General features: G+C 40.8%; 2 protein-coding genes across 4 annotated transcripts; one reads left to right on the top strand and one right to left on the bottom strand.

Annotated features, from left to right (window-relative positions):
• Nucleotides 1-21: 21 nt before the first annotated feature.
• Nucleotides 22-4731, bottom strand: BRIX1 (biogenesis of ribosomes BRX1). Its single transcript, XM_084503973.1, has 10 exons — nt 4533-4731; nt 3677-3788; nt 3234-3277; nt 2522-2592; nt 2094-2143; nt 1923-1996; nt 1776-1826; nt 1427-1528; nt 759-887; nt 22-463 (listed from the first exon to the last, which is right to left on the bottom strand). Exons 1-10 carry the CDS (start codon nt 4674-4676, stop codon nt 194-196), a joined length of 1047 nt encoding a protein of 348 aa, XP_084360099.1. The 5' UTR covers nt 4677-4731; the 3' UTR covers nt 22-193.
• On the top strand, nt 4701-14322 carry RAD1 (RAD1 checkpoint DNA exonuclease). 3 transcript variants are annotated; one of them, XR_014687179.1, is made up of 7 exons: nt 4701-5021; nt 6480-6588; nt 8428-8686; nt 9051-9149; nt 9448-9633; nt 12127-12237; nt 13115-14322. XR_014687179.1 is itself a non-coding variant. In XM_084503975.1 (6 exons), the coding sequence occupies exons 1-5, from the start codon at nt 4827-4829 to the stop codon at nt 9629-9631; spliced, it is 846 nt and encodes a 281-aa protein (XP_084360101.1). In that variant the 5' UTR covers nt 4701-4826; the 3' UTR covers nt 9632-9633; nt 10774-11642. The 3 variants fall into 3 exon arrangements, 2 of the variants coding, with proteins under 2 accessions (XP_084360101.1, XP_084360100.1); XM_084503975.1 differs by lacking the exons at nt 12127-12237; nt 13115-14322 and adding an exon at nt 10774-11642; XM_084503974.1 differs by lacking the exons at nt 12127-12237; nt 13115-14322 and having other exon boundaries at nt 9448-9724.
• The last annotated feature ends 482 nt before the right edge of the window (nt 14323-14804 follow it).

Below are 14804 nucleotides of genomic sequence, written 5' to 3'. Positions count from 1 at the left end.
AAAGAGAAAACTGAACCCCAATAAAGAAACTGGTATTTCGTTTAATTAAAACTGAAGTCTAATTAGCTTTACTTGTAAAAAAAAAAAACAAGTATTTACAATATTATGTCAATATAGCTAAGAAATATACATAATATAGCTATACCAGACTAAAAGATGACTTAAGTCTGTTTAGTTTCTTTATTTGTAACTTTTAGGCTTTTGCTTCGGTTCTGAAAAGCTTTTTTTGCCTCTTCCTCTCAATTTTGCGTGGTTTCCTCTTATCTTTTACAATTGCCTTCGACTCCGGTTTCACATGCTGTATTTCCACTGGTTTTTCTTCAGCTGGAGTTTCAAAGACCATTTCAGTGGGATCTTCTTCAATAAGCATCTTACTCTCCTTTTTCTTAAGCTTTTGTACTTCCTTCACTTGATTTTTCTCTCTAAATTTAGCAGCCATTGACAACCTTATCAACCGTCGATGCTATTAAAAATGAGAATTTTAATTAAAACAGGTGTCAAACAAGCAAGATGGAAGAAATCATAAGGTATTATAACAACAGGTGGGGATTTCTCTGCTTAATTGCAAAAATCCACAATATGTCATCTTTCCACTGACAAAAATTTTGCATTCAATTTTTGCACAATTACTCTGTTCTCAAACTATGATTAGTTAGGGCACTCTTTCCTACAAAGAGGTCCAGGGCATATGTGGCTTGAGATAGAGGGATTGCAATCTTCAAATTAACTGCTAAAGAGAAAAAGACAAGGCTGCTTACCATATTTGGGGACTGATAATAGGGATTTTCATATAAAGTTGGTCCTCCAAAGCTACCCTGGAAGATTTTTATGAGGTTCAGGACAAAACGAGGCCCAATTTCTACTAGAGATGCATCCTCTTCAATTATCTGCAGTAAAAGAATATTCTCTTTATTTCTCATAGATTAAGTCAATGTATACAAACAACATATACGCACTTCACACATGGTGATGCGTAACAATTTAAATCCAAGATATGATGCCACTGAATTTGATAAGCTAGACTTCTACAAGCAAAGTTCTTTACATGCAGAAGTTCTTACACGTTCAAGCAAGCACTTCAGAATACTACGCATTTGTGAATTCTTCCTTTAGAAAAGAAGTGCCAGCATACTTTAGGCCGAAGTGTGAATTCAAGTTAAAAGACAAGCGAAGCCATGGCTTTGGCTACCTACTACCTCCTCTTACCAAAACACCTGTCAAAAAAACACAACTAAGAGAACATAAGCTTAACTTGACAAAACTGAAATTATCTCCACATGTACAGAAGGTTTGAAGTTATTTTATCAAAATATGCCAATGCCCATTGATTGCACAATTAATGTAAATAATTAATTATAATTAATTACTGTAATTGACTTGAAGTTAATCCACTAAGCACCAGTGAAAGAGCTCAGAGACCACTAACCTGGTAATTCCGAAACCAGATCCTATTGTCTGTAATGGTGAATGTGAAAACATGATCTACAAAAGGCTGGCTTTTCGGGTGATACTGTGGCGTACTAAATATCTGTAATAAAAGACAGTACTTCTAAATATCTAATTGTAAGAGGCCAAACATAAATAGCTTTATTTCATTTTACATTTTTAAGATTCCAATCCCAGGTTACATAAAAGAAACTTAAGAAAAAGAATGCCAGGGACTGAGAGTGACTCTTAAGATTTTCTGCAAATTCAGAAGTGTAAAATTAACGTGGAAAAAAAAAAAAAGATTTTAAAGTAAGTTGCCAAAGACGATTTCTAAGCTAAAGACTGACCTGAATAAACAATTCTTTTAGCAGGGCATAGTGTGGCTCCTTGTCAAATGTCTAAAAAGGAAAAGAGTAATTTTATGTACATGATTAAATACAACAGTCATGTAAAGAAAATGAACACAACCAATTAAATATAAAACTTGTACTTACCGGATCAAAAGACAAAAGGGGCCGTGAGCCTCTCAAGCAGTTTCCTGTCATCTTCAATTCAGCCAGTGTGTGAACTACAGTGATTTTTTTAAAAAGATCATTTTAGTACTTAAAGAAAGCCGTGCAGGCAAGAAAGTAAGAGTCTAAAAACAGTAATAGCAACCAACTTACTGTTCTGCACTAAGAATTTAGCTGATGGTCCCTGTGGTGTATTTGAAAGCCTGCACAGGAAAGGCGGTGGGAAAGAAAAAAGCAAGATGTTAGTAGGAGACAGAAAGATACACTGGATTTCTACAGTACACTCCAACAAATTATTTCTGCATTGAAGTAATTTCAATCACTTTTATAGCAGTCGCAAGTTCCTTCAAGATATTTGTGCATACTTGCTTTCTGAACAATTTTGTAAAAATGCTTCCGTAAGCAGTACGAAAACCAGTCATGTGTTTTAAACTTGCACTACCTACAGCAGAAACATAAGATTATTTCAAATTTAACTAAGCAACACTATTTCATGTATCCACACTATTACGGTAACAAACTACAGACAGAAACATCACCAATTATATAGAGAAACATGAGGAAAACATAGAATTACTTACCACACATAGAGATCTTGTTTCTTTTTGGCTTCAAAGAAGATGCACTTATTGCAGTTTTTCATTTCACACACCTAGACAAGATACATCAAATCAGTTATTTACAATGCAGTGAAGACATTTTCAAAAGCTTTCTAGGTTTCCATATCCATTTCCAACATCTTTCCTCCTCCAAAAATAAAAGTTAAAAAGCTCATTATTTGTCTCATTTTAACAAATTACACTTACTGACCCCCAAATCAAGTTTCAAGCACTTGTTTTGTTAAAAAATATCAAATCCTTATTACCAGAAGTAATAACTCTCCTACAGCTAAAAGCAACCTGATATGCTCTCCAGCACATGAACATTAGAGCAGGAGTTGTAACATTAAGTTCTAGTTTCAGCATTACCAGTATCTTACTAAGCCATTTGGCCTGCTTGGGTATTTGTTCCTTGATTTCTTGAAATATAAACTGTAATACATCCATCACCTATATAGAACGGCATATTCTGTTTTATATCTCCATGGCAAAAAGACTGCGTTTAAATGTTTTATTAATCACAAGTCAACTTCCCATTTTATCAGTAGCACTTTTTCAGTATAAACAGTTTTCACTTTTGCAGTTACACAACTCCCTTAACTAGTACAAGATCCTTTGATCTTGGCTGCCTTTTTCTCGTGTGTTAAATTTCTACAGAAAATTAAAAGGAAGCACTACTTAAATCCTGAATTACCTCATTAATTACAAACAACTTGTCTTTGCGATCCATTTTAGTATCTGGAAGACAAAAACAACAATGAGAAGGCTTGTACACTGATTTAACACAAGTAATTTTCTTTATCAGTCTGCATGATTTTTTACTAGCTGTAAATGAAAAACGCATAACTATCAAGTTTTTCCAGCCATGTTCTACAATAGATTGGTAAAGCAAAAAAGTATCCTTACAAGACAGAAACCATAGTGTTGTTTCCCAGAGTACTATGATACAACATTTGCTGTATTTGTTTGCTCAAATTTGTGTTTTTTTGTTTGTTTTTTTTTGTTTTTTTTTTTTAGAATAAGAGGCCACAGTTCCATCAGAATAGCTGCATACAACATCTTAAAAAGAACAGGATATTGGAAGTGGTTGGTTTAAAACGACTCTGAATATGCACTAGGAATGATGCCTAGCCCTACCTGCTTTAGAGTGAGGCATCAGTGTTCTCAAGTCTTGCATTAGGTGCCTTGTTCTGAAATTAATTCCGCGAGAGGAGAAAATAAGCACCCGTTCCTTGTTCTTCCATTTGCCCTATGGAAGAAAAAAAAATATTAATCACAAGAAGTGAGCTTCTTAAAGCTACAACCACAGAGCAAATGTTTGAACTGTAGTAACAGAAAAGCAGAGTAAGAGCATATGTTACCATCTTGACTCATGCACAGAACCTCTCGCTCTGCAAGAGTGCTGAAACATGTTTTCACATGAACAACTGCTATCTTTAACACTTCACAAAGTCCCTATGGTAAGATCTTTTACTACAAATCATGTAAGTATTAACAAAGCCCTGTGCAATACTTAGTCTGAAAGCATTGATCTGAAGCACCTCCTCCTCTAGGAAATGAGCTGAGCTACAGCCTGGGCACAGGAAAGCTCAGCCACGAGGACGAGAGGAGGTCTCGGGCACCCACATGCTTCTTGGCTTTCTTTTAAGCCAACTACAAGGCTGTTTTTGAAGCCTGCTCGGGATGATCCCGACATGGAACACACACAATATTCATCTGGCCCTTCGTATATAACAGAATTACAGAAGATATATGCTACATATATAATTTGAAATCCTTGCTTTTGTGCGTGCAAGGATTATAAAGCCAGGAACACGCCTTTCCCCCCTCACACACCAGCCGGGTCCCCGTCCCCCCAACCCCCCCGACCCCAACCACCACACCACTCGGTCTCCGGCACCACGTTGCTCCGCAGAGCGCGGAGCCGCCTCCTCCCAGCCGTGTGCCACGCCGACCCCGACTCCAACCCCAACCCCAACCCCAACCACCACACCTGAGACACCGGGGCCGGGATGCTGTACTCCTGCGGGCCGGGCTTGGCGTCGGCAGCCGCCTCAGGCTCGCCGGGGCTCCCCTTGGCTCGCTTCTTGGGCCGGGCGCCCGCCGCCACGCCACCTTTCCTCTTGGCCGCCGCCATCTTAGGAGCCACCACGGCGCTGCCCGCCCGCCCTTCCGCCAGCCCCGGAACCGCTCCCGCTGCCTCGTGCCGCGGTCGCCCCGCCCCGGTAGATCGCGATAGATCCCGATAGATCGCGATAGAGCCCGGTGAGCCCTGCCGGGCCTCGCCATGCCGCTCTCCACGCAGCCGCTCGGCAGCGGGGAGCCGTACGTGCTGACGGCCAGCTTGGACAATGCCCGCAACCTGTCCAGCCTCCTGAGGGCCGTGCAGTTCCAGGACCACGCCACCTGCTTCGCCACGGCCAACGGGCTGCGGGTGACGGTGGAGGATGCCAAATGCATCCAGGCCAACGCCTTCATCCAGGTAGGGGACGAGCTGCTAACGGTGGGACCCCCGTTAAGGGGTGAGGAAGGGGCTGGTGGCGGTGACAGAGACCCTAGGAAAGCCCAGAGTGCGTGGTGGGGGTGTACGGGATTTTACCTGTGGGGGAAGGGGAATCTTTGGGAAAACCATGGAATAGTGTCAGAAGCTGATGTGAGGGAGGTACACTGGATAGGCTGTCTATGAATAGGCCACACGTGTATAGATAAATCTATTTTATAAGGTAGTAGAATCGTTTAGGTTGGAAACAACCTTGCAAGTCATCAAGCCCAACCATCAGACTGACCTGCTGAGTCCCATCCCTAAGCCTGAGCCCTGTCCCTAAGCCATGCCCCTTGCTGCCACAGCCACACGTCTTTTACATACCTCCAGGGATGAAAATTCCACTACTTCCCTGGGCAGCCCATTCCAATGCTTGACCACCCTCTCCATGAAGAAATTCTTCCTGATATACAGTCTAAATTTACTTTGGTGCAACTTGAGGCTGTTTCCTCATGTCCAGTCACTTGTTTATTTGAGAAAAGAGACTGACAGTCCTCCTTGCTACAGCCTCTTTTCAGGAAGTTGTAGAGAACAACGAGGTCTCCCCTCAGCCTCCTCCAAACTAAACAGCCCCAGCTCCCTCAGGTGATGCTCATACGTCTTGTTTTCTACACCCTTCACCAACTTTGTTGGTCTTCTCTGCACAGGCTCAAGATGACACAGTACTGATAGGCTGAACTCAGCACCTAGTTCATTCATGCATGCCTGCTTGTATCCTTGTATCTTTCATGGGCTGGCACCTGCTAAGCCTATGGCTCCTTCTGGCAGTACCATGCCTAGATTTGTGAGCAGGTTCCTGTGAGAATGTTGAGCTGTCAGGTGAGTTCAGCACATGTGCTGAAGCATGCCTGTGACTAGGCTTGGTACTGGGTAAACTCCTAACTACCTCTTGTTAGTCACTGGGCATCAGCTACTTTGTGGCAGCCACCGGAACAGAATATCTCAGATAAAAAGCAGGGTGATTGGGGCTGCTTTTGAAAAAGCAGTTACACATTCCTATTTTTTGAAATGTTTCTTCATTCTTCTTGCTGAAAATCAAGTCTTGTTTTTGGAGAAGTGGGGCATTTACATTGCATAGTTTCCTGAATGTTTCCAGCCCCAGAACTAGGCAACTGTAGGCTTTAACATTTGTAGCTTGTATTAAGCTATAAAAGAAAACTGTGTAGGTTTCCATGCATATGCTGTACTATTTTGTTTCAACCGTGACCTGATTTATTTTATTAGTTTTTGAGGATGATGACCTATTTTTCTTTAATGGATATTGTGTTACATGTAGCAATTGCTTTGTATTACACTGGTCTCTGAAAGCAAAAGCATTCAATTTAAGAAGATAAGATTAAAATGTAAAATAATTACAAAAGCTTCCCTCTTTTCATCTCTCTACTTTTTCTCTCATAGGCAGACATTTTTCAGGAATTTTCTGTTCAGGAGGAATCAGTGACATTCCGGATCAATTTGGCTGTTCTTCTGGACTGCTTGACTATTTTTGGTGCCAGTTCTACTCCAGGTATGGTGCATATTTACCTTAACCTGTATCACCTGTAATTACGTAGTGAAATCTGTGCACAACCATAGGGAGCTTTTCAATCTTGGCAAAACTTCTGACTTCCTCACCTGAAGTCCATCTGAGGATGGCAGCTCTCACTGCTAAGCAGAGTCCACTCCATTTGCCTAACCTAGTGCAAGTGTATGCAGTCACAACAGTCAATGCGGAGGTGGATAGGCTGCACCGATGGGCTGAGGCCAACTGCATGAAGTTCAACAAGGCCAAGTGCCGGGTTCTGCACCTGGGGCGCAATAACCCCAAGCAGAGCTACAGGCTGGGAGAGGAATGGTTGGAGAGCTGCCAGGCAGAGAAGGACCTGGGAGTGATGGTGGATAGTCGGCTGAATATGAGCCAGCAGTGTGCTCAGGTGGCCAAGAAGGCCAACGGCATCCTGGCTTGTATCAGGAACAGTGTGACCAGCAGGGCTAGGGAGGTGATCGTCCCCCTGTACTCGGCTCTGGTGAGGCCGCACCTCGAGTACTGTGTTCAGTTTTGGGCCTCTCGCTACAAGAAGGACATGGAGGTGCTTGAGCGGGTGCAGAGAAGGGCGACGAAGCTGGTGAGGGGTCTGGAGAACAAGTCCTACGAGGAGCAGCTGAGGGAGCTGGGATTGTTCAGCCTGGAGAAAAGGAGGCTCAGAGAGCGACTAGGTACCTCAAGGGAGGCTGTAGCGAGGTGGGGGTTGGCCTGTTCTCCCACGTGCCTGGTGACAGGACAAGGGGGAATGGGCTTAAGTTGAGCCAGGGGAGTTTTAGGTTAGATGTTAGGAAGAACTTCTTTACTGAAAGGGTTGTGAGGCATTGGAACAGGCTGCCCAGGGAAGTGGTGGAGTCACCATCCCTGGAAGTCTTTAAAAGACGTTTAGATGTAGAGCTTAGGGATATGGTTTAGTGGGGGACTGTTAGCGTTAGGTCAGAGGTTGGACTCGATGATCTTGAGGTCTCTTCCAACCTAGAAATTCTGTGATTCTGTGATTCTGTGTGAAAAGGGGATGATGGGTGTGTGTCAGGGACTGTTACAGAATGAGATGGTAAAAGAGGCTGACTCAGCTTGGAAGATGGAATTAAAAATGCATGTGTGTGTGACATGTTTGGGGTAACTGAGAAACAGAAGGGTCTTCTTGTGAAGATAATGTTTCTTGCATCTATGTAAAACACAAAACAGCCACTTGTTTTGGGAGAGAACCCTTCTGTGGCACGAGGTGCAGTGAACAACCCCAGTTCACATGCTTGCTGTGGTTTGGGGCTGAAAATCTCAAAAGGCTTTGTAATCTCGATAAGAAGACATGTCAAGTAATTTGGACAAGAAAGTCGTGTGACTTGCTTGATTAGAACTCAGACTGCAGTTCTAATGCTTAAGCCCATACTGTCCCCCAGGACTGATAAACACCATGAGCACCTTTTTGTTTTCAGTCCAGAGCCAGATCAGCAACATCATACAGATGCTAACTTCACTGAAGAGTAAAAAACTTATGCACAGCTGGCAGAGCTATTAACGCTGAACTATTTATAGCACATCCAGCTTCATTACCACAGCTACCGTTACCCATTTGGTACATGGCACAAGTTGCATGTGAACTGTTTTATGTGTACACATCATTTCATTTTACTGCATAAGATAACACTTGAAAGGGTGTATAGGAGGCTACACTAAACACGCAACGTTAGCATACTGGAGGATGGACTAAACATGCTAAATTAAAATGATTTGTGCCCCATTTGACAGTAAAATCTGAATTTCCTAGTGATCAAATACACTAATTGTTTTTTTGAAGAATGTGTATTTTGTTCTCTTTTTCAGGAACACCGACAGCTCTCAAGATGTGTTATCGTGGCTATGGCTATCCCTTGATGCTGTTCTTAGAAGAAGGAGGAGTAGTGACAGTGTGCAGAATTAACACTCAGGAACCTGAGGACTTGTTAGACTTTGATTTCTGCAGTACCAATGTTGTCAACAAAATTATCCTGCAGTCAGAGGGACTACGAGAAGCATTTGCTGAACTAGATATGACAAGTGAAGTTCTGCAGATCACCATGTCTCCAGATAAACCATATTTCAGGTACTGGAAATGAGACTTTCAACTCAAATGTTCATGCCTTGCCTTTTTGCTTTTCAGCAGGTAAAGACTGGAATTTTCCAGGGTGAAGAGGGGGAACTGTTTTAGAATATTGGTTTATTTCAAGGACAATTGCAATGAATATAGCAAATCACAGTATGTAATTTCATTAACGTAGAAATTAATATATGGACTACCTGATAAATGTGACTCTAGTGCACACAGTTTAGCATGTATAGATAAATAAAGCAGAACAAACAATAGTGTTTTGTGAAATAGCCATAGAGATGTACAGGCCTACTGCTTCTGACAAATTTTCTGTAGAGCTTCTGTCAGGTGTTTTGAGATGGTGCCTTTTTTCTTCCAGGTTATCCACTTTTGGAAATGCAGGAAGTGCACATCTGGACTATCCCAAGGACTCTGATTTGGTGGAAGCATTCCACTGCAACCAAACCCAGACAAACAGGTGAGTAAATCTGTAACCAGAGCACTCTGTGGCAGGCCATCAATTCTGGATGGAAAGTGTAAGAAACTGCTTTTATGCTGTCATGACATTTACTTCATTAGTACAGGTGAAAAAAAATAATTTCCGTCTGATCAAAAGCTAAGCCATAACAACATCTGTCTGATGACGTTGCCAGGAAAAGATCAAATTAACATGTTGCTAATTGATTTTTAGTCATTATAATGTCTTTAATTCGGAGTAGTGTTTCAGCTAAACTCTGCATAACATTTTTTTCAAATGGTATTTTTCTCTCCTACAGGTACAAGATTTCTTTGATTAAACCATCTACAAAGGCACTGGCTTTATCTTGTAAAGTCTCCATTCGAACAGATAATCGAGGATTTCTTTCACTGCAGTATATGATTAGGAATGAAGATGGACAGATCTGTTTTGTGGAATACTACTGTTGCCCTGATGAAGATATTGCTGAAGCAGAGCTGTAGATGTACGTTCTGGTATCTGTATTATATTTATGAATATATAAAATGCTATATTTTTTTTTTAATAAAAATGAACAAAAGCTATAAAGATTGATAGTCTTGGTAACTGTCTTCTATTTTTTAAGCTGTGGAACTGGAAATATGAAGACTTCTTTCATATTCCCCTGCCAACATTTCTTAGCCTTGACCCAAAAAGCTTCAGCTCAAAGAACAGAAAGGGGAATTAGTCCCTAGTAGTTATTGGTGTTAAAAGTGGTGTTCTTGTAATACACTGCTTCACTTATGGTGCTCTCCAAGTATTTTGGTTTGTGTTTTGTTTTTTGTCATTTTTTGTGTTCCAAGAAATTACTAGGGAAAGTCTGAGTACTAGCTGTACGTTAGACAGCCAGTTAACTTCAGTGACTTAAAAGTAAAACTGAATTTGTCTGGAAAGAGGATGGCATTTTCAGTCTGTTTTCTTAACAGCAGCAGGTGGTTTCTTTTTGGCAAATGCTGACTTTTTTTTTTTTTTGTGAAACCATTGGGCTTTTCATCAACGTGATTAATTCCTAGTCTAACTCAATTCCTTAGAATTTCACCTCAGATCAGTTTACCCCTTTGCAGTATGGGTAAATTGAATTGTTAAATCAAGATAGAGTCCAGGGTGTACTTATTCATTACTCATAAATGTTCTGGCAATGTTATTAGTTTGTGTTTAAGTAATTTATTACACATCCTCAAGAAACACTGCTGCTGAAATGTTTCCTTACATACATGTTCCCATTCCCACACTGCTATGCTGCAACTCAAAAGCTTCTACCAGCTTTTAATATAAGGAGAATGTTTTGGAGTACTTGTTTGGGAGATAAAAGTCCTGTAGACTTGTTTATATAATTTTGTAAAAGACTTCATTAAAGGGTCTTTGCCTTCTAGTCATGACTAGCTGGAATTAAATGACTTGCATGCTCTCTTTCAGTGTTTAGGTCAGTCAGTTGCACAGACTTTGACAGCTTTCTTTATTCTGTTATTCTTTCTAAGTTCTGTTATATGGGGCCTGTATTGGGTCACAAAGAGTGCTAGACTAATCCTATATAAATCTGTTAAGAATCACAAGAGAGAAAATTTTTGTATTTGAAATTGCCTCTGAAATGAATTTACCTCCTTAGTAGCCTTTGTCAGAAACAGGATGGACTCCTGAACCGCATTAAAGGAATGTCTGTGGGATGAAGTCATACCACTGCTAAAAATGAGCCTGACCTCTTGGTTGCCAAAAGGACAGTGCAGTTTCTGGAGAGTTTTCTGCAGTGCCAAGCTCTGCAAAGCAATGAGATGGGCTGTACTTCGATCAAAAGTTGCACTTCTCCTTTCACATTTCTCCTTTGCAAAGTCTCCTCCAAACGTGGCCCACTGAACCAGCTGGGTCTCGAACCAGATGCAGACACTGCAAATCATGCTGTAAGATCCTGAAGGTTTGCTGCTGCAGCATGGGATCCAGAGAGTCTGATCAGTGGATGGTTTCTGTGGCGTTGGTCAAGTTTTGGTGTTTGTCAGAAGATGAGGTCCTTCCTTGCACACTTGGAAATCAATATATTCCTATGTCACCAAGTAGGTTGCTCCACAACTCAACAGGATCCAAATCCTTTGGGTTTATTTCATGTTATTAATAATAATGTTTTTGTAGACCATTCTTCACCTCTTGCTCATGTCAACAATCCATTTAGCTGTATACTTTCCTGGTCTTCTGTGCCGATCATCCATTTAGTGAAATGCATTTATATTTTAAAAATAACTACAAATCTTTAAACTAGAAGACTGATAAACATAACTAACAATGTTCTAAATTCCTTTTATTTACTGTTTGTTTTTCAAGCTGAAGTATTCAGTATAGGTAAACTTCATTCTGACCTAGGATCACAATTTCTTCAATGAAAAGAATTAGTATTATGGCCTCATTGGGACTTATTTATATGATGCCTGACTACTGAGTGTTAAGAATGATCTCTATAATGACAGGATAAAAATGAAACTGAACATATGATTTTTCTCAGTGTGATTTATTTTAGAGTATTGAAGTTCCTTGTATTGTGCTCAAGGACATTGCTGTGGCTTAACATCTGTACTTTTACATAATTGACTACAGATGTACTATATTACTTCTCAAAATAGTACTTTTAAGAATTTATTCTGTAATTACCAACAGTGATCATGGAAATAATATCTTGAGAAGTTAGAACACTTCAAAATACCAAAAACTATCTGTTCCATTTCATAAATAACTGCTATTACAGACATGCAAGATCTTTGCAAAACTTAAGTTTGTAGCCCTCAGTACCAGCTCAGGCCCTAGATTCACAGAGGTGGGGAGATACTTGTACACAAATGCTTTCGTGGATATACATGTACTTCTAGGTAGGGAAAAACAAGAAGTCTGGGTAAGGAAATGAAATTACTGTGCAAGTAAGGCAAGGGAGGGTTTTAAGCAGCACATATGATGGCATCTGTTACATCTCTGTCTTCAGCTACAGTAAAATAAAAAGGTTGGTGCTCATCCACCATCATTTGGTTCTGTAAGGACTGCTGAACACAAAATCACCAGAAAGGAACTGAGTTCTACACCTCTGTTAGCCATGGTAAGTAATCTATTATTTAATTATGTGTGGATATATCAGGAAATGCCTTGTTGACTAGAAGGGTCTTTGATGACGTTAGTGGAGTAGCTGGAAAAGTTGATACGAGGCACGAGCTGATTCCTGTAGGTGGCTATTTTGAACATCTTGTAGCAGCTTATGAAGCCCCAGGAATCCAGTAGGTGGGCGTTACTAAATATGTAGAGTGTGCATAAAGAGTAATAGTAGCACTGAGTTGTACTTTTGCTGATGGAACACTAACATTAAACTGAATAACTATGGAACTATTTAAAAAAAAAAAAAAAAAAAAAAAAAAAAAAGTCATTACAAACTAGAAGCTTGATATTACCTTCTGGAGACAGAAACCCATTTTTATAAGAATTAATCTTTGAGGGGAAGCAGGGCTGCTTAGGTAGAAATGGAAGCAAGGGTCCATTACAGACTGCTGCAGCATCTTTCTACTGTACTTTTCACTCTTTTCAGGCTCCAACAACTAATGTGGCAGTGTATTAGCACAGCTAGATCAAATTGTAAGGGCTCTGCAAAGGAGTGAGCGTTGTAGGGAAATGTAATCAAGTGCCACTAAGCTCTGATCTGTGGAGTTAATACACTGTGAGAAGGATGCATGAATATCCAAGAGAGGTGAATGTCATTCTGTTCAAGCCTCCAGGGAGAAATACACCTGACAGGAGCATAGCAAAAGCTGAAGTACCTTTAACACAGCCAGCTTTGATGCAACAGCCCAGAGCACTGTGTGCATTCCTTTACACTTCAGAGAGGTAATTAAAACAAAAACAAAAAAAACAGAAAAGGCAAAGTGTGGTATTACAGCTACCCTACTGAATAGGTTAAAAATTTCTCCAATTTTTCCATCTGCTAGACAGATACTGCCCATTGTATGGTCACACTGAACCACTTGCCCACTGATGTCCTCATGACAGCTGCCTTACCTTTCAGGAAGTCTTTCAGCAGAGTGCAGACCTGCTAGACAGAAAAAGCTGCAACTCAGATTATCTGCAAATATGCTAAATTTATAAAAAAATATCAATTTTTAGAATGATTTTTTGGAGGCTTTCCTGGTGCGTGCCTAATGCACTGCAGTACACATCATCATTCCCAGGCGTGAGGAACTTTTCTCACAACAAACAATTCATACAACAAACAATTCCAGGAAAAGTTCCCCTTTTCCTATACCGTCAGAAATCGGAACGTCTGTGAGGCAGGTCACCTCTTAGGAAATGCCTCGCTTGACATCAGACATCCAAATGCCAAGTCATCTATATACAGGACATGTCTGGCACTTGGGCAAGCACATCAAGGATTTTGAAGCACAAACGTAAAGCTATTAAAAAAAATCAACATATGCATATAAATAAGTATATATTTACATATGTTCTTATATTGTAATTGCTGTTTGGAATATAAATTCAAAAACCCCATGGGGATGTTGCCCTTTCCTAAAAATATATTTGGCATCAGTTCAGCACCATTAATTGGGACAACCAAAAATGCTACCACTGCATTGCGTGTCTCTCCCTCATCCCTTACTGGGCTGGAGTCACTCGCAGCCAGTGAGCAGCTCATGCCAGATTCAGATTTGCAGAAAAACCTCTAAGCAAATATCTGTCCTTACCTGATTTTTCCCCAGCCAGACCGGACTGTTGCTGAATCCCTCAGCAGTGCTAAGAGCCTGTGAATTATCTGCACCCAGTGTCACTTGTAAGGCACTGAGGCTCTCTGTAAAGCACATTCAGTGACCTCCAGTAGAAGTGTGCACTGGTGACTCCCATCTGATCCCATTTCTCCCAGAACAAGCCTTCACCTCACCAGCACTGACCTCAGGAATCAGGAGCAGCTGTGTGAGAACAAAAGGATGCCAGGATGAACCTTGGTGCTTTGTGGACGTGAAGAGATGGGGTTTCATCTCCCAGGAAATCAAGTCAAAGATTTTGCTGCCTCTGTTGTCTTGGGAGTGTTTTGTTTGTTTGTTTGTTTGTTTGTTTGTTTTATGGCAGGGCCAAAATTGTCCACTGTGGGCAGTGTGAAGTGCTTCTTCAGTGACAAAATAAAAAAACTTAGGGCATTCAAGAGTCTCAAGGCCAGCTCAGATTTACACCCATGCACATCCTTATATTCTCTGCATTTAGTCTCCGAGTTTACCTGTATCATCACTGCTTTTTTAATTTTTCAGCATTTTTTCAGCATTCCATCATTTTTTCCCTACAGACAGAGGCTTCCCCTTTTCTCCTCCTGGACTCAGATTTGGAACACAAAGGTCCCAAGGTCCTCAACTCAGAGTGACCTAAGTCTTCCTATGCAATGATGTATCTGTGCAAGTTACTTTAACACAGTCTGAGTTGATGTGATTAATGGAATCTTTCTTACCTGAAACAGGCAACTTGGAGCACTCACATGGTTTTCCTTAGGCTCTTCAGTTTGGGCAAGGTCCCACATAGATGTTTGAGTTCAGGTGACACCTTTCCTATGGGTGAAATGACCACATTGGCTGCTCTTCCCCATGCCAGCATCATTTTTTTGAACACTTACTTCAGCTGTTCATCATGATCAGT

The sequence above is a fragment of the Aythya ferina genome, assembly GCF_964211825.1.
Source record: "Aythya ferina genome assembly, chromosome: Z".
In the NCBI taxonomy this organism is placed as follows: domain Eukaryota; kingdom Metazoa; phylum Chordata; class Aves; order Anseriformes; family Anatidae; genus Aythya; species Aythya ferina.
The sequence above is the reverse complement of the archived record's forward strand: the minus strand, read 5'-3'. Positions and strand labels throughout refer to the sequence as shown.

Bases quoted from the DNA above. Each gene is read 5' to 3' on its own strand.
- BRIX1 (XM_084503973.1), bottom strand. From the start codon at position 4,676: ATGGCGGCGGCCAAGAGGAAAGGTGGCGTGGCGGCGGGCGCCCGGCCC. The intron at 2,593-3,233 runs GTAATTCAGGAT...TATCTTGTCTAG, and splicing joins AGTTGTTTGTAATTAATGAG to GTGTGTGAAATGAAAAACTG. The intron at 888-1,426 runs GTTAGTGGTCTC...CTTTTACTGCAG, and splicing joins TCTGGTTTCGGAATTACCAG to ATAATTGAAGAGGATGCATC.
- RAD1 (XM_084503975.1), top strand. From the start codon at position 4,827: ATGCCGCTCTCCACGCAGCCGCTCGGCAGCGGGGAGCCGTACGTGCTG. The intron at 6,589-8,427 runs GTATGGTGCATA...TCTCTTTTTCAG, and splicing joins TGGTGCCAGTTCTACTCCAG to GAACACCGACAGCTCTCAAG. The intron at 8,687-9,050 runs GTACTGGAAATG...TTTTTCTTCCAG, and splicing joins CCAGATAAACCATATTTCAG to GTTATCCACTTTTGGAAATG.